Genomic DNA, 18081 nt, shown 5'->3' with positions numbered 1-18081 from the left:
TTACGACTCTGGGAAAATTGGCATTTTCAAAGCATATTTTAAACCGCTGTTTTCTACACAAAGAAAATATTCATCATCAAAAGCTATACCGCGAACAGTTTTCAAGATAAATTGCGTCTTATGATGGAAAACATGGAAACATAAAAAAATATTTCATAACTAAGGAAATAAACATTAGTGATAATACGCGTAACAACTTCAAATAACATAAAAACTAGAAGAGATAAGTATTGGGCGCCATAGTATGGATGGAAAGAGAATAAAATGACAAATCCAAATTTGAAAAAATATACAGGGTGATCCATTACAAAAAATCAAGTTTAGATGGTTAGAAAAATTAAAGGATAACTGTTTTGTAGATTAAATAAATTTAATACCTTACCAGTAGAATAATTCGAAATATAAATAATAAATATAGGTTCCTTTCTTAGTAAATTACCCAAAATTTAACCAAAACAAAAAAGATTGTAGAATTTTTTTATACAAACCGACGTAATATATCGAGAATATCAGATAAACAAAGTTTTAAAAATAGTTTTGCGGAAAAAATATGTTTTAGATACGGTCCTGGAAGTTTCTCCGATACTTGTTAGAATATGGAACCCACATTACACTTCTGAATGAAATAAGTGACTTCGGCATGCTACCAAGAATATTATTCTTAGTATAGCTGGTTGCATAGTACGTCAGCAACAAAAATAATTTTCTTTTACAAATTTTTTTAAACAACATTTTTAGATGGATAAAAAGGAAATTTTGGACACTTTAAAAGCAGCACAGGTTTACCTAAGTCGCCTAAAGTCACTCGACAATGAACTGGAAAGTGCTGTTAAACAGATCATTAATACTTTCGAAGAAACGGAGAGAAACATACACGATACATTTTCTAACCTCAAAGTTGTCTTGGTGAACATATTAAATAAAAGAGAAAATTTCCTGTTGGAACAGGCGAAGAAGGTAGGTATATTATTCCTTCTTAAAACGGACTTTTAAACTTTTGTCGTTTCAGGCCAAAACAGATGGGTTGGCACCGTTAGAAGAATGCCGCAATGTCATTTCCAGCAAAGTCGTTGGGACAAATAAATTGATAACTCAAGGGAATTCCATCATAAATGGAAGTGCAAAAGATGGCTTAGCAGCGTTTTCCAAGAACGCTAGCTTATTAGGAAGTTTACCGGAAGTGCCTGAACTGAAAGAAGTGCCTTTTATTAGTTTTCACGTCGATCCTACCTCCGACAATGAAGTCAAGGATATTCTGAGTCAGCTCGGGGAAGTGTCTCGAATAGCTCCAATCCAGGTTAGTCGGTAAAGTTTTATGTAAACTTGTAACTCTTATCTTTTCGTTAGATAACAGAATTATGCGAGAAACCGGGTGCCATATTGGTCGAATGGCATAGCGTCGAAAACGACGACAGGCTTACCGACATTCAAGAATTTAGACTTCAACGAGCTTTCGGGGATGTGATCAAAGAAAAACACCTACTTGTTAATTTTAATGACTGCTATAGAGGTGAGTTAAAATATTATTTAAGTGTGATATATTTTCTTCTCGTTTGTAGGTCTAGATACGCAATTTTTAGTGAAGGATCTAAAAGTAGATCAACCGTATTCTTTCCGGGTATGTTGCAAGTTTGAAGGCATTCAGGAGTGGTCGCCTTGGTCTCTGCCTCAAGTCGCTTCCACAAGTCTAAGACCGTTCTCTTGGAAAATTAGTGACGATTTTTTATTATCAAACGAGAACAAAATCGCTAAACCTACCGTTGATTCTCCTAAAGTTTTGTATTCGGACGGACCGCAATTTTGTGTTGGACATTCTGTTGAATTTACGGTAGGAATTTACAAATATTGAATATTTGCAGCTAATTTGTTTTTCAGTTTTTAGAAATAGACTCGAGCAACGCTATGTTGGGTCTGATTGACCAAATTTTGCCAACTTCCTCCAGTCTGACTTCTACGCCAGGAAATTCCTTCCTAGTAGACAAAAGCGGGAAAATTTTCGTTGACGGGATTGAAAAATGTACCAGACTGTCGGAATTCAGCAAAGGTCTCAAGGTAAATAATGAATGGCACTAACCGTTCGACGAAACTAAATGAAATTTTTGTCCTAGGTGTGTTTTACTTGTGACCTTGTAAACGATCACAAAGTGAGAGTTAACGTCGACTGTAACGAAAAGAGAGTCACTTACGACTGGTCGATCGATCCTGACTACAAAATGTTTTTCGTTTCTCAATTTTACTCCCCCAACTGGAAGATCTTGGTCGAATAGAAACTATTATTATTGTTTTTATACCTCTTTAAATGATGTCACACAATCTCATTGTAATAATTGGATAGTTTTTTACATAATTTATACTAAAGAATTTTGAGTATGCCTAAGCTTTTTACTATTGTTCCAACAACATATATCGAGAATTTTTTTAAGCTTAAAAAATATAAAATCGTACAATTTCTATGATAAAAGGAATAGATATGTTAGGGCATCATTACCTGAATATCCAGTATAACAACAATTTGAATCCACTGCGATCACTTCGGTAATGGCGTAACGGTTCAACATACACATATGTATAATTTGGCACCATATCAACAAACACCTTTAACTGACACTAAAATTGATGCGTTTAAATTAAATTAAATTGAAATTTAAATATAAAAAGTTTATCTAGAACCAGATAAAAAGCAAAAGGAGTTTTTATACTTTTTATTCATTTGTTTTAAATATCTGGAATTACGCATGTGCGCATGCCTAAAACTTCGTTTTTGATTGGTTACCGAAATCGACATTTACCCAACGATTCTCTCAGCATCTATATACAGCGAGAATAAAGAGCGTCTGTCAAACGTAATTTAAAATTTGATAAATCTACCCTTAAATGTCAATCAGACACTAAATTCTTAGTGTCAATGTAACAGACGATTTTGAATTTTTAATTTAAGAATTGCAAATTAAGATATAAAACTAAATAATGAAAGGTTCATTGTTTCTCAAGAGATCAAGAGAATAATTGCGGAGGAAGAAGACGAGTAATAACAATGTGCTGTCATTGCGCATTTTGATTGGATCGGTGTTGCATCTGTTGCGTTTCGTTTTGTGATTGGATTTTCCAGTCTTGTTTTGGTTAGGATTTAATTGTGGTAGGAGTAGCACAGAAGGTATCTACTTTAATTAATTTTTCAGTGGACCTAATAATCGGTGCTTCACTAAAAGACGAGGCGAGGAATATGAGAATCAAACGAATTCGCTAGTTGAGACAGTCTTATCTTATCGCTCGATTTTTACCTTAATTCTGTCGTTTGATTTTAGTGTAGTTTTAATAACACTAAAAGTGGTCACACAATTACAAGGTAAGCTTCCCCGAATTTTGTGTTTTTATGTATTTTTAACTTGTTTCGCTTTTTGCAACGTATGTGCCACTTATAATACCGGTTTTATTTTTTTGTGGTTAAAAAATAATGTTTTCAGGGTTTTTATCAAGAAGAAACAATATCCAATATGGACGGTCGGGTAAGTCCCCGAAATTCTGTCAGAATGACATATTACTTTTTTTTCCAAATTTTTAGCATTGCATTGTTTGTAATTTGGAGCACGATGAAGACGACATCTACCACAATGGTACGCCTGCACACCGATTCAATTTCACGCTTTTCGAGTGGAACAGATACAAGTAAGTCACCTAATTAACTTTCATTCGAATAGTATTAAATTGCGAACTAAACTGTTGCATCACAATAAATACAGAAAATTATTCCCAATCTAAATTATTCGGAGGCATATACTTGTAATTATTTTATTATGTGGCCTGGACAAAATTAACTATACCCGCATGATTTTATCATAGCATCAATTTTTTTTTATTCCTTTTTTATCGCTGTTATATATTATTGCCTGTTATTATCTATCTAATACAATGTTTTATTCCGTGTTAGTAGTGATGCAACATTTTTCATTGCAGCTTTTCATTAAGTGATAAAACCTTGATCTACAACTATTATTTGTTCACCGTTTGTTGAAATATAATACTACGTAGATAAGTGCTATAAAAAAACTACCTGTATTTTTGCTGATATCTTAAAAATACACATTGAAGTGGTATTAAGAATAATAATTTAATTTGTTTGGCTAATCTTAACCATTAGTGATAAATTTTTTACACCAAGCTATTGATAACGAAATTAAAAAAGGTATGCAAGATTTATAAAGCTAGTTTTGAAAACTAGCAAGATTAGAAGCTTGGAAATACTGAGATAATATTTTTTCTTGGTAAAAACACAGTGAAACTAGCATTGAAAATGTTTATCTTTGAAAGCACGATTTTGTGCATTATTATTTTGCTACTGATATAAAGCAAAAGAGCTTAGGTAGATATATAAACAAATATGCACTTGGTCAAGTGTTCATGTTTATATAAAGAATGCTAAGTTAACAAAATTCCTACAGCAGCATTATAGCCCCTTATTTCGTTATTGATTACTCTGACAATAGACTTTGATAAACATATTTATTTTGCTTATCTGTTGTAAACAGTTATTATAATGGAATTGTCTGATAAAATTTTAGATATATTTTAATCGGGACAATGTTATTTCTGAGGGGGTTCCCTGATTTTATGTCTTAATCTTCCTATACGGCTTTATTTTTCAAAATATTCTCCATGAAGATTAATTTCCGAAGCACTTTCTCCATTCCGATTGAGGTACCTCGGAAACATGCATTTGGGCACATCGACCACTTCTTAAAGCGTCGAAAAACGTTCTCGTAATTTATCTTTGAGGTGCGGGTATAAAAAAAGTCATTGGGTGCCAAATCAGGGCTGTACGGCGGTTGACTCATCAATTCGACTTTTTCAGTTCTCAAAACGTGTCTTGTTTGAGCCGATGTGCAAGAACTCGCGTTGTCCCAGTGGAGAATAATGCCGAAGACTTCTGGCAAACAAATGGTTGTGTACCATTCAGAATTGACCATCCGACGTTGCAGTAATGATACAGTTACCACGTGTATGGTCATTCTGAACAAACGGGCGATCATTTGCTTTACGAAATTCGTCGGTGAGCAAACCACAGCTACGGTTGGATTCTGTATACCACCGATTTGGCTTTTGATGGTGCTTCATCGCTATAAGTCAAATTAAGTTCGTTGATGCACTGTTGTTGAGATAATCCACATCGAAAGTTGTAAAAAAATAATCGTACTGAAATGTTCATGACTTAATTCCATTTTTTTTATTTTCAAGTCACTGTAAAGAACACAAATAGCGCCTGTATGTCAAAACATTCTGAGTAAATATACCAAGCAATACGAGGTTCCATTTTTGGTCACCATTTGTGAATTACCCTGTATTTGATTTCAATAATATTTAATATCCAAATTTCAATAAAATTGCTGACAGGACAGCAGTCATTGCAAAAAAATATTTTACAAGAAATAGTGGAACCTCAAGTAGAATATCAAGGATTTCATTAAAGTACAGTGCAGTAAAATTAAATTTTGTCTGCGCAAAACGGATAAAATTGGATTCAATATGAATGAATTAAGCCCCCGTTCAAGCCAGTGGTGTAGATATGAGAGGACTGGTTAACTTTTCTTCAAAAAATATGGCATGTCATGCGTCATTAGAAAAAAAACAGTTTTTTGTTTTTCTTTTGAAACCTGAATATTATGTCACCTTTTTTGTTTGTATAATGGTGAATCTTAATTTGTTTATTATTATTAAAATATAACTTTTTTTAAATTTCAACACTATGTTTCAGAAACAAAGCGTTAAAAGGACAAATATTTACTTCAGAAAATGTTCTTAAAAATGTTCCTTCATTTTTGTGCATACTGTTGAAAATATTTACTTACGAACGATGTTTTTTTTTATGAAGAAAAGCGCTTGTTAACAACCGTCACGGAGTGGAGGTTGACATACAGCCGGTACAAGTGAATGGGTTCACCTATAATTATACTGTGGATCCAAAAAAAGGAAAACACACAATCAAGGTGCGGAAAAGCAATCATATTATTATGTCTTAACTTTATCGTTTCAAATCTTATTTATTTGCTTTTAGATTACATCGGAAAACTTACGTTGTCACAATAATAATCTGGAATTTTTGTGCGCCGTTGTAAATAAACGGAAAAATTCTAACGTAATATTAACCTCTGCCATACTGCTTCACCCGTATAAATTGTGGTCTTTAACCGACCTACAGAACAACTTGGGAGATTCTTTCGTGGAACTCGAACCAGGTAACAAAGAAAATTTAAAGTGTTTTTGTGAGACTGAAATTTGTAAAATGCGAAATTTAACTTCTAGGAGCTCCTCCGTATAAAGTATTAGTCAAATTCGCCACTGAAAGACCCGTCGTTGGCAGCTATAAGATCCCCGTTTCATTTAATTTCCAAACGGTTGGCGGCAATGTGGATACGTTCACCATCGCACGAGCTCTTGTAAGTATACATTTGGCAAATACGCATATTCCAAAAAAACTTTCCCCAACAGGCGTCAAAGTTTAATAATTTGCTAAATGGCCTCTTAAATTGCCCGACCTAAACCCAATTGATTTTTTTGTTCTGGGGCTGTCTGAAACAGTGAGTATGACAGTCGTGTTTGCAGCGCTTCAGCGGAAATTACGAATGCAATTGACGATTAAGATATGACGTATCGGTTGTAACACTTAACAAGAAATCGACAATGGCCCGTAAATAAATGATTTTGCACGTGTTGATGTCTGGAAACATACCTGCCGGGAACAGTTTTTTGGGGATGTTCGGCGTTTCTTCGACAATACAAAATATTCTGATAAGTTCGTTGTGTAAATTCTAGATCGTATCAGTCGAAGACATTCCTCCTGCAGAAGAGGAAGCGGCAGCCAAGAGCCCTTTCACCAATAATGACTGGCTGGAGCCAATCGAGATAATTCCGCCTACTCAAAACCAGTGAGTAATTACAGTTTGGTCGTTTAGTAACTGGTGTCAGTTCGTAAAATATTGCTTACAAGCCTTGTTTCAGGCGAAATATATGCATGTACCCGATTCCTCTGGATATGTATCCTTTTTTGAAAATGGGCTTGAGGGACTTCGGAGGATTAACACAAGAAATGCAGAATCATTTGAGACACATCAGGTAAGTAGGATCTCTCCAAAATTGTGCCGGAAATATTAGTTTTTGTTACTTTTTTTCTAAGTCGTTCTCAAATTTCGTTTTGCATAGGCAATAAACGCGATGTGAAATATTTTGTGGGCGGTCCACCATGCCTTTCGATCGAATAAAATGTCATCGGTTTATTTTTGTCGGCATTTTTGACCATTTCGGGTACTTTCCTAATAGTCCAGCATACAACGGTAAAAATAGGGTATTACCTCCGAATTCTTGACACACGCACCGATTTTCATGAAAATTGGTGAAAAAGTTCATTTCACCCTACTTTGCAAAAGTTACATGTCCATAATGTGTGCTTATCGTTTTTAGGGGGTGAAAACTACCCCTTGTTGCAAAAAACGTAAAAACCATAGATTTAAGTGTTACGTCAATGGAATAAGCATTCTTCTATGTTTTGAATAATAATTTTTGATTTGTAGCAACATTTCAACCCTTAAAATCCACCCTTTGAGGAAAAAAAAACAAAAATTAGTTTTCGCGGCTCTGAAATGTTTTGACGGAGCAATAATGAAGAATTGAATATTTTTTACTGTTTATGAAGTAATACATGATTTATTGCAACGTTTCAACCCTTAAAACCCACCCTTATTGCAGAAAATAAAGCAAACAATTTTTTTTGACATTTTCATAGCATTTATAATGAATGAAAGACTCATCACTGTTTATAATATTCCTGATGATTCATTGCAACGTTTCAACCCTTATTGAGGAATTGAGGAATTTTTACCTGCTTCAAAACACTCAACGTGTGTGTGTTTGTGTGTGTATTATGCCTCGGAAACTATCGGAAATTAAGCCATTTACATGATCTGACAATTTTCACTGAATAATATAATTCGTTTTTTCACGATAACTTTTTTAATTTTTAATATTTTTCATCGCTCCAGAAAGCAATTTGCAAGGAATTGCAAGAGCTACAAATCGATTATAGTTGAAGGGTCTTGACCTCTTCGTTTTCGAGATTTTTAGGTTTTAAGGGCTCAAAGAAGGTGATCCTTACACGCAAATGCAAACTAAAAAACGTAATTTCTCAGTTAATTTTTGCTTTACAGAAAATTTGAAAGAAAGCAAAAATATAATAAAAAAAGACCTTTAATTTTGAACTCTTGCATTTTTCACGTATCTTGTTTAGTTTTTGAGTTATTTTGAAGAAAAGGTAATTTTTTTAAGTTTTAAAAATTTTTTTTTGTTTTTTTCAACTTTTTTTTTTAAATTTAGGCATTCTAAACTGGTCAAACTTGCAGAGCCTATTATTAGTATCTAAATAATGTCAGCTGTACATGGATTACGCTTAGTTTCTATTTTTATAGTTCAGCCATAGATTTTATTGTTGATTTTTTCTCCGAAAAAATGAGATGCCCATTTTATTTTCATCATAACTCCGCGAGTTTTTGAGCTACGAAATTTTTTCAAAAAGCATTTTAAAGGTCCTTCCAAGCGCTTTAAAAAAGGCTATATTCATTTTCTTTGAAAAATTAGTTCTTTCGCCATTATTTTACGGTAAAAGGTTCGATTTTACTTTTCGAGAAATAAACAATCACCTTTAGAGAGTTATTATTACGGTTATTATTACATTTACGGTAATCAACAAAAAATGAATCGATTCGTTATTTCAAAAGCTTTATTTTTGCTTTATATGGATTTTTCGATAAAACGCAAGGTTTTCGAGTTATTTATCAAAAATTGTTGAAAAACATGCACTTTTTATGAAATAATCTACATTTTCAATCGCAAATAACTTGGAAAATATTAATAACGTTATAGAGCATTTTTTGCTAAGAATTCATCCCTCTATCCCTAGAAGGGGTGGCATTCACCCTCGGCGTGAAAGCACACATCGGCAGTATGTAACTTTTGTTTCTTGAGCAATTTTCTACTTACTGTTAAAATTTCACGTCAATCGGTGCATGTGTATACTGAGTTATAATTATTTCTAATAAATCTGGTAGTATGGAAAGTGATAGTGACACCTGCAAAGGTAACGTGTGGTATTAAGTTGTCGTAGAAAAAAATATAGAACACATCTCGCCCAAAACGGTAATTTTGCTCTCGTAATTATTGCGTAACGGGCCTAGTTACGTACTTACTGCATAAAACGCTATTTTAGGGCGCAATTGGATCCAAGCCACGTCACCGTAGGCAACTACCGAATGTTCTGGCACATCGTACTCTGGTTGGAGGAAGTGGCACAGGTGTTGATGTTGAAAAGATACAACATGGAAAACGTAACGTGAAACTAACGTGTCTTTGGCCGTGTTTCGCTCATTCTTTATTTCAGGTTACGATGGCGGTGAACGGGGAGCTTCTGGAGCTTGAGGTGCCCGGTTTGGCGGAAAAGAGGCCTTCCGTGATTGCCGGGGACATGATTGAAGTTAGAGTCCATGAAGATCACCGAGCTTACAGAGGGGTTATCAAGAGGGTTAACGACAAGACGGTTGACATAGGTTATGTCAATAATGAGTGAGTATCAAAAGAAATAAAAGTTATTTTATGAAGAAATCAGTCGGTGGCCATCGAGATTATGTGAAGCTGAAGCTACCCGCCACACAGAACCCGCCAAACAGATCCGTACTTGCGGTGGAGCCCCAAAAAAATTTTTTTCATTATACGAAGCTTAAAACCACATAATTATGTATAAAATGTAGTCTACTTTTCATGCGACATATGTTATCAGTAGAATTTTTGCCTCCTGATCACGAGTGCGGTGTCAGAATTGAGCATCACCGGAATGTCCTAACCTCAAAAAACGGGTCAAAAATAACAAAAATTCACGAGTGCTAGGAAAACTAGACAAAAATTTTTTTTGTACATTCAAATGTTCATTTATATAGTTGAGACCCCGCCGAACGTGAATTAGCGGTCAGAATTGATGGTTCTTTTTCTAACCTAAAAAAAAAAACGGGTCAATTAACGCGATATAACGAATTTTCAAAAAATAACGAAATCGCGCCAATTGGTATACGGGAATTTTCGGGGTCGCTGATCACGGATCCGACGTCAATTTTGCAAAATTCAAGATGGCTGATCCAAGATGGCCGACCAAATTTTCAAAAAATAACAGATTCGCATCAAATTTTGTATAAGTAGGTTTTCGGGGTCGGTGATCACGAATTCGAAGTAAATTTTGCAAAATTCAAGATGGCGGCCGACCAAATTTTCAAAAAATAACGCATTCGCGCCAAATTTGGTATACGGGGGTTTTCGAGGTCACTGATCAGATCAGATTTACAAAATTCAACCCGTGAATAGATCCTTTACAGAAAAAAGAACAAGATATAGCCGAAAAGAAGTAAATTAACACATGATTGGGTACTCGGGTTATAAAGTAAATTATTACAAAATGAATTTCGCAATTCTGACCTCGAATACGTAACCAGCGACCCCGAAAACCCCCATATACCAAATTTGTTGCGATTCTGTTATTTGGTAGGCCATTTGGATCCGCCATCTTGAATTTTGCAAAATTGACTTTGGATTCGTTATCGGCGACCCAGAAAACCCCCGTATACCAAATTGGGCGCGAATCTGTTATTGTTTGAAAATTCGTGATATCCGACTTTAATTGACCCGTTTTTTTGAGGTTAGAAAAAGAACCATTAATGCTGATCGGGGATTCACGTTGGGCGGGGTCTTAACTATATAATTGAACATTTGAATATAGGAAAAAAAATTTTAATATTTTTCCTAGCACTTTTAAGAATTTTTGCTATTTTTTACCTGTTTTTTGAGGTTAGGAAATTCTGGTGATGTGATGGCTCAATTCTGACACCGGATTCCTGATCAGGAAACTTGCAGGGATTTTGTTTCGCTGGTCAATAATAATTGTGTAAAAAGTTACATCGATTCTTCTCATAAAGTTGCTTCCTTGCGATTGTCGATTACAATTGTTTATTTAATGCCCATTTCGTTTGATTTCGGTGTAAAAATACTAGTTTCGATACATTTTGATTATTTTCTACTTAATTAATTACGTGGTTTTAAGCGTTGTTTAATGAAAAAAATTTTTGGGGGCCCCCCACCACAAGTAAGGCTCTGTTTGGCGGGTTCTGTGTGGCGGGTAGCTACAGCTGTATCAAGATTAACATATTGTTAATCTTGACATGTGACATGGTGCATCAAAAATCGTTAAATAAGTTTGATTGGTGATTTAAAATATGATTGTTGTTCTCGGGCTAGGTTGTGTGGGTTCAACGGGCCTAGGGGTTCTGATAATGGGTCCACCCCCACAAATCTAGTCCGAGAACAACTATTTCATTATAATGTTGGTCTAAAATTTCATTGATTTTGCACGTGGGTGGAATATAACCTATAAAATATGTCATTACTACGCAAGATACTCTGGAAACATGACTATATAGTATTCGTTAAAAAGTTTCGTTCTTTTCGTTTAAATTTAACCGAACAATTGATTAACGCCAATTTATTGTGCCAACACCAGGAAAAAATATCGTTCTTTTCAGGCTTGTGGATTATATAAAGAGCAACCCCAAAATCGAATTAGACGTCAGGTTCGTGATGAACCGGTTACCGTTGGAGCGGATGCACCAGGGCGTGGACCAGACCGTGATGAACGGTATCGTTCCGTATTTCTTCCCCGATTACAGCCTGAGCAGAAGGATCGTTTCGAGCACGAAGACGATCCGCGAGACCGAGTACGTTTCTCTCTAAGTTGCGTTTAAAGCGTCACTAATCGATTATTCCAGATTCTTCAACAACACGATCGTGGCGAACAAGGAACAGAAGATGGCCGTTCTGAACATCCTTAACGGTACTTCTATGAGCGCCCCGTACGTCGTGTTCGGTCCTCCCGGTACGGGAAAGACCGTGACCATCGTCGAAGCCATCTTGCAGATAAAGAAGAAGACGAACAAGAAGATACTGGTGTGCGCGCCTGCCAACGCGGCTTGCGACATGCTGACGGAGAAGTTGATGATGCATTGCACTAGAAGGGAGCTGATCAGGATCATGTCCGAGAATGTGGATAAGTACGTATTAAGTGGTGACGTAAAATTGTACTTCGTAGTAAATGGTTTTTTTCTTACTAGGCAAAATATGAACGAGCTGATTTTGGGGTACACGAACTATCAGAACGGCGAATTTTTAAAACCCACAGCGGAAGAGATATCCGAGTATAGAATAGTGGTAACAACTTTGATTCTTATCGGTCGCTATTCCCGAAAATACCACCCCGACGTGGTGTTTATCGACGAGGCGGCCCAGCCGTACGAACCCGAGGCTTGTTGCGCCCTCGGCATGATCGAAAAGGGCAAACAGATCGTATTAGCCGGGGATCCGAAGCAACTGGGACCGTCGGTCGCATCCAGAGTGTCAGGAAGGTACGGATTGGGTAAGTTACATGCGCTCGCTGTGACAAGGATTGAAAAATTATTCTGTTTCAGGAGTATCGTTGCTGGAGAGATTGATGAATCTGGAATTATATAGAACCCTGAACCCGAACTTTATAACCATGTTGAAACAGAACTTCCGATCCCATCGTACTATCCTTACCCTGCCCAATAAGCTGTTCTACGACGACCAGTTGCAGGTAAGCATTCCTGATTTTTTTTAGCCCACTTCTGATTTTTTGACATATTTATCCCGCTTCTGATAATTTATTGCCGTATTTTTCCAGGCCGTCTCGACAAGGGCGCACAGCGACCAATTGGCTGCCATATGCGTTTTTGAAAAGATACCAGGCTTGTGTAAGAAGAAGAAGAACAAACTCCCACGACCCGGACAAGCCGTAGAATTTTGCTCGATTATCTCTCAAGAGTGCCGACAGGGAAGGTCCCCCAGGTGAGTCACCTTGATTTGCAATTAATGAACAACTACAATTTAAATTATCATGCAGCTATTTCAACTACAAGGAGACGCAAATGGTGCTGAAGTACGTGCAGACACTAACGCAACTCGGATTCGATAGCGAGGAACACAAAGTGCTTCCCGAACACATCGGCGTGGTCACTCCCTACATACGACAGGTACAAATATTTTATAATTATGTCGTAAATATTTACATTGAATTTTTAGCCGTTCCGGTTTTTTCAACATTTCGGACCACTTCTGATTTTTTGACATTGTTGACCCGCTTCTGATTTTTCAGCAAACGTATATCAGCGAAGGGTCTGAATTCAAATATACATTACAGGTTTACAACATCAGGGAACAGCTACGGAAGAACAACTTTGCCGGGATCGAAGTAGGAACGACGGAAACTTTCCAGGGCCGTGAAAAACGCATAATCATAATCAGCACAGTGCGAGCAAAGGACAATCTACTGGCGTACGACAGGAAGTACAACCTCGGATTCGTCAAGAACGAAAAGGTGAGTCAGTAACGTCACGTTGCCGTTCGAGGTGCACGTCGTAAAATTTTCAGAGATTCAACGTGGCCCTGACCAGAGCGATGAGTAAACTGATCGTGATCGGTTGCCCTCACGTTTTGGGCACCGACGACAAATGGGAGCAGTACATATGCCACTGCGAGGAACTAGACAGCTTCTGTGGGGCGCCTTACGCGAGGCGAACCCAGGATGTCAAGGACGAGATCGTCAACAGATTGGGTCGCATTCGGTTGTTGGACACTCAGTACAAAAAGCAGCCGCAGAATTAACATATTTCTCATGGTTTATTCGAACAATTATACTTTTATTTAAGATTATTCTTTCTTAGTTGATTTTTTTTTGTCTGTCACAAGTTTTATTCAAGTGGATGGGGAGAACGTCTGCAGCTACTGTGTCGTGCCTTAAATTTTCGCACAGATTAATCCAACGGGTCAACTGTGATGTCGCCATTTGTTTAATTTTTTTCTAATATAGAGATTTTATTCCAATATTTTTACTTATCGCTTAAGGTATTATGTAGCACGTTTGTGTCGTTATATGCAGTGTGACCTTATTCTTTTTCTTTCGGGTGATTTCATATTTCCAAGCTTACAACGTAACACCTGCGCGGTTTCAATCTTTCTAACTCCACGGAGTGCCTTAACAGCCGGATATCTTTGCTCAATGTTTTTGCTTAACTTACAGGTCAGCGGTTCCCAAACTTTTCCCGATAAAACGTTCAAGCATTGTTTGGCAGTCAAAACTGTACAAATCAAACGTCAATTATGTGTAATAACTTTACGATGCGTCCGAGACTCACATTGCCGGTGACGTTTGGCTCAAATCACGTGCAATACATAGTTGGGAACTGCTGTCATAGAATAGAAACGGCCACCAAAAATTAGAGTAAAAGTCGAGAAAAAATTTTAACCTCTCCCAATCGGTTTTAACATTAATTAGGTTAATGCTAGGTAATGCAAATTTGTGTACAAACGAAGGCTGTGTTAAATCGGAGACTTTTAAGCAGGACACGCTGTATTATAATTAAATAAGCAAAATATGTGGGTGAGTGTACGTTTCGTTATACTCAGAAACACAATGTTACATTTTTCTCTCTCTGTATTTTCCGAGTGACAATTTTTTTTATTTTGTACACTTTTTCTACCTCGATGCCGTTAGTTAATAACCGCAAATTTTTCCAAATACGAAGCGACTAAAGGTCAATAGTGAATTTGTTCTGTACAGGTAGAATTATTTTTTTAAATTTTTATGATCGTGTAATTCAGAGAAAGAACCAATTTTAAATTAGTTACCAATTTAAGTACACATTTGTTATATTTTTGTAAGCTGTAGTATTAAATAAAGAAAAAATACAAAATCGGTTAGTTTTCATTCGTTATCAAGGGGCGCTTTGGAAAGTGGTGGTTTAATTTTAAAGCGTTGCAGCTAATGTTAAAATGACACTGTGGATGTGATTTCGTTTACGGTGAACGTCTTCAAAATTTTGTGTGAGCATCTCGACTGCTTTCAAGCAACTATTTCAATTTTTACTTTATGACGACTTTTATAGAAAGAAATTGCTGACATTTTTTACGAATTAAATAAATTTTTAATCTATGACGAACAAAGGCAACTTTTTTTTTGTTAAAAAAAAATTTTGAGGCTCCAGATCCCAGAAAAACATTTTTTTTTTTTTTAAATATGAAAAAATGTCAGCAATTTCTTTTTTTAAGTCATTTTCATAAAGTAAAAATACACTAGGCACAGAAATGGATATTAAAAAAATCCAAAAATTTTGGGTGATTTTCAAAGAGCTGTAACTTGGAGGGAAATGGTCGTAGAGAGAATCAAAAATAAAGGAAGTTGAGGCTTCAAGTGTCTAGTTTTCAGATCTGCGGTTTAAAATTTTTACACGTAAGCAGTTTTTGAGTAATTATAAACAAATCAACGGGAAAAAAATGTATGGACTTCAAAACATTTTTTTTTGTTAATTTCATCATAAAGCTCTTTTAGATAATTTAATTATCTTCAATTTGAGCGGTTCCGGAGCCTTGTACGATTATTTATAGCTGTTATTGTCGATCAACGCAAAAAAAACATTTTTGACTTGGCAATCAATTGCTCGGGAAATAATGGTTGTACAGAAAATCCAAGCAAGGTTTTGAAAACTGCAAAGTATTCTCTGCAAGTCGTAATTATGGGTTTTTGATAAAAAAATATGGATTATTGCAAAAAAACATTTTTAATTTAAAAACCGTTAATTTTTGTAAAATAAAAAAATTGTTAAACAATTTTAAAATATAATTTTTGTCAAAAATTAAAAAACAAATTTTCTAAAAATAAAAAAAAAATTAGGTAAAAAGATTTATAAAGTAAAAAAATTTTAAAATATAATTTTTGTCAAAAATTAAAAAACAAATTTTCTAAAAAAAATTAAAAAAAATTTAGGTAAAAAAATTTCTAAAAAAAACAATTTTTGTCAAAAATTAAGTATAAATTGTCTAAAAAAAATTTTGGAAAAAAAAATTAAAAAAAATTGTTTATGAACATTTTTTGATGAAAATATGGATTATTGCAAAAAAAAACAATTTTGTAAAAAAATTATAAAATAATTTTGTCAAAAATTAAAAAACCAAATTTTCAAAAAATATGTTAAAACATTAAAAAAAGATTTTATTAATTTTAGAATTATGAACGTTTTTTGATGAAGAAAATATGGATTATTGCAAAAAAACATTTTAAAATATAATTTTTGTCAAAAATTAAAAAACAAATTTTCTAAAAATAAAAAAAAAATTAGGTAAAAAGATTTATAAAGTAAAAAAATTTTAAAATATAATTTTTGTCAAAAATTAAAAAAACTAATTTTCGAAAAAATATAAAAAAAAATTTTAGGTAAAATTTATAAAAAAATTATTTTTGTCAAATATTAAGAAACTAAATTTTCAAAAAAATTTTGCAAAAAATTAAAAAAAAAATAGTTTATGAACATTTTTTGATGAAGAAAATATGGATTATTGCAATATAAAAACATTTTTAATTTAAACTTAATTTTTGTAAAAAAATAAAAAAAATGTAAAAAAATTATAAAATAATTTTGTCAAAAATTAAAAAACTAAATTTTCAAAAAATATGTTAAAACATTAAAAAAAGATTTTATTAATTTTAGAATTATGAACGTTTTTTGATGAAGAAAATATGGATTATTGCAAAAAAACATTTTAAAATATAATTTTTGTCAAAAATTAAAAAACAAATTTTCTAAAAAAAATAAAAAAAAATTTTAGGTAAAAAAATTTCTAAAAAAAACAATTTTTGTCAAAAATTAAGTATAAATTGTCTAAAAAAAATTTTGGAAAAAAAAATTAAAAAAAATTGTTTATGAACATTTTTTGATGAAAATATGGATTATTGCAAAAAAAAACAATTTTGTAAAAAAATTATAAAATAATTTTGTCAAATTAAAGAAATTAAATTTTCTAAAAAAAATAATTTGTAAAAAAATTAAAAAAAAATTATTTTAATAAATTTAGAATCATGAACGTTTTTTGATGAAAATATGGATTATTGCAAAAAACATTTTTAATTTAAACTTAATTTTTGTGAAAAAATAAAAAAAAATTTTTGTCAAATATTAAGAAACAATTTTCTAAAAAAAATTTTGTAACAATTAAAAAAAAAATTGTTTATAAACATTTTTTGATGAAAATATGGATTATTACAAAAAAAAACATTTTTGTAAAAAAATTATAAATAATTTTGTCAAATTAAAAAACTAAATTTTCTAAAATAAATTTGTAAATTTATTAAAAAAAAAATTATTTTAATAATTTTAGAATCATGAATGTTTTTTGATGAAGAAAATATGGATTATTGCAAAAAAAACATTTTTAATTTAAACTTAATTTTTGTGAAAAAAAAATTTTTAAATAATTTTTGTCAAAAATTAAAAAACAATAGATTTTCTAAAATTAAAAAAAAATTTAGTAGGTAAAAAAATCTATATAAAAACAATTTTTGTCAAAAATTAAGAAACTAAATTTTGAAAACAAATTTTAAAAAAAATTGTTTATGAAATTTTTTTGGTGAAAATATGGATTATTGCAAAAAAAACATTTTTGTAAAAAAATTATAAAATAATTTTGTCAAATTAAAAAACTAAATTTTCTAAATAAAATTATTTGTAAAAAAATTAAAAAAAAATTATAATAATTTTAGAATCATGAACGTTTTTTGATGAAGAAAATATGGATTATTGCAAAAAAACATTTTTAATTTAAAAACCGTTAATTTTTGTAAAAAAATTAAAAAAAAATAATTTTTGTAGGTAAAAAAATTTATAAAAAAAATGTCAAAAATTAAGTAACAAAATAAATTTTCTAAAAAAAATTTTGTAGAGAATTAAAAAAAATTGTAAAAAAATTAAAAAATAATTTTTGTAGGTAAAAAAATTTATAAAAAAATAATTTTTGTCAAAAATTAAGAAACAAAATAAATTTTCTAAAAAAAATTTTGTAAAAAATTAAAAAAAAATTGTAAAATTAAAAAAAAAATGTTTTTGAACATTTTTTGATGAAAAAAATATGTGTTGCAAAAAAAACATTTTTAGCATAAAA

General features: G+C 32.8%; 2 protein-coding genes across 2 annotated transcripts; both read left to right on the top strand.

Annotated features, from left to right (window-relative positions):
- Positions 1 to 690: 690 nt before the first annotated feature.
- LOC108917818 (cytokine receptor-like factor 3) lies at positions 691 to 2364 on the top strand. The gene is made up of 6 exons (XM_018724580.2): positions 691 to 957; positions 1010 to 1297; positions 1348 to 1510; positions 1560 to 1828; positions 1876 to 2052; positions 2109 to 2364. Exons 1-6 carry the CDS (start codon positions 739 to 741, stop codon positions 2265 to 2267), a joined length of 1275 nt encoding a protein of 424 aa, XP_018580096.1. The 5' UTR covers positions 691 to 738; the 3' UTR covers positions 2268 to 2364.
- A 708-nt stretch (positions 2365 to 3072) lies between these two features.
- LOC108917881 (putative helicase mov-10-B.1) lies at positions 3073 to 14748 on the top strand. The gene is made up of 19 exons (XM_018724672.2): positions 3073 to 3119; positions 3180 to 3346; positions 3465 to 3506; positions 3563 to 3666; positions 5867 to 5981; positions 6050 to 6230; positions 6298 to 6431; positions 6808 to 6920; positions 6994 to 7107; positions 9251 to 9368; positions 9422 to 9603; positions 11604 to 11795; positions 11847 to 12128; positions 12189 to 12490; positions 12543 to 12688; positions 12776 to 12939; positions 12995 to 13124; positions 13292 to 13468; positions 13522 to 14748. Exons 3-19 carry the CDS (start codon positions 3495 to 3497, stop codon positions 13753 to 13755), a joined length of 2700 nt encoding a protein of 899 aa, XP_018580188.1. The 5' UTR covers positions 3073 to 3119; positions 3180 to 3346; positions 3465 to 3494; the 3' UTR covers positions 13756 to 14748.
- Positions 14749 to 18081: the final 3333 nt, after the last annotated feature.

Source organism: Anoplophora glabripennis, unplaced genomic scaffold (genome assembly GCF_000390285.2).
Source record: "Anoplophora glabripennis isolate ALB-LARVAE unplaced genomic scaffold, Agla_2.0 scaffold17, whole genome shotgun sequence".
Lineage (NCBI taxonomy): Eukaryota > Metazoa > Arthropoda > Insecta > Coleoptera > Cerambycidae > Anoplophora > Anoplophora glabripennis.
Note: the sequence above shows the minus strand (reverse complement) of the source record. Positions and strands in the feature narration are given on the sequence as shown.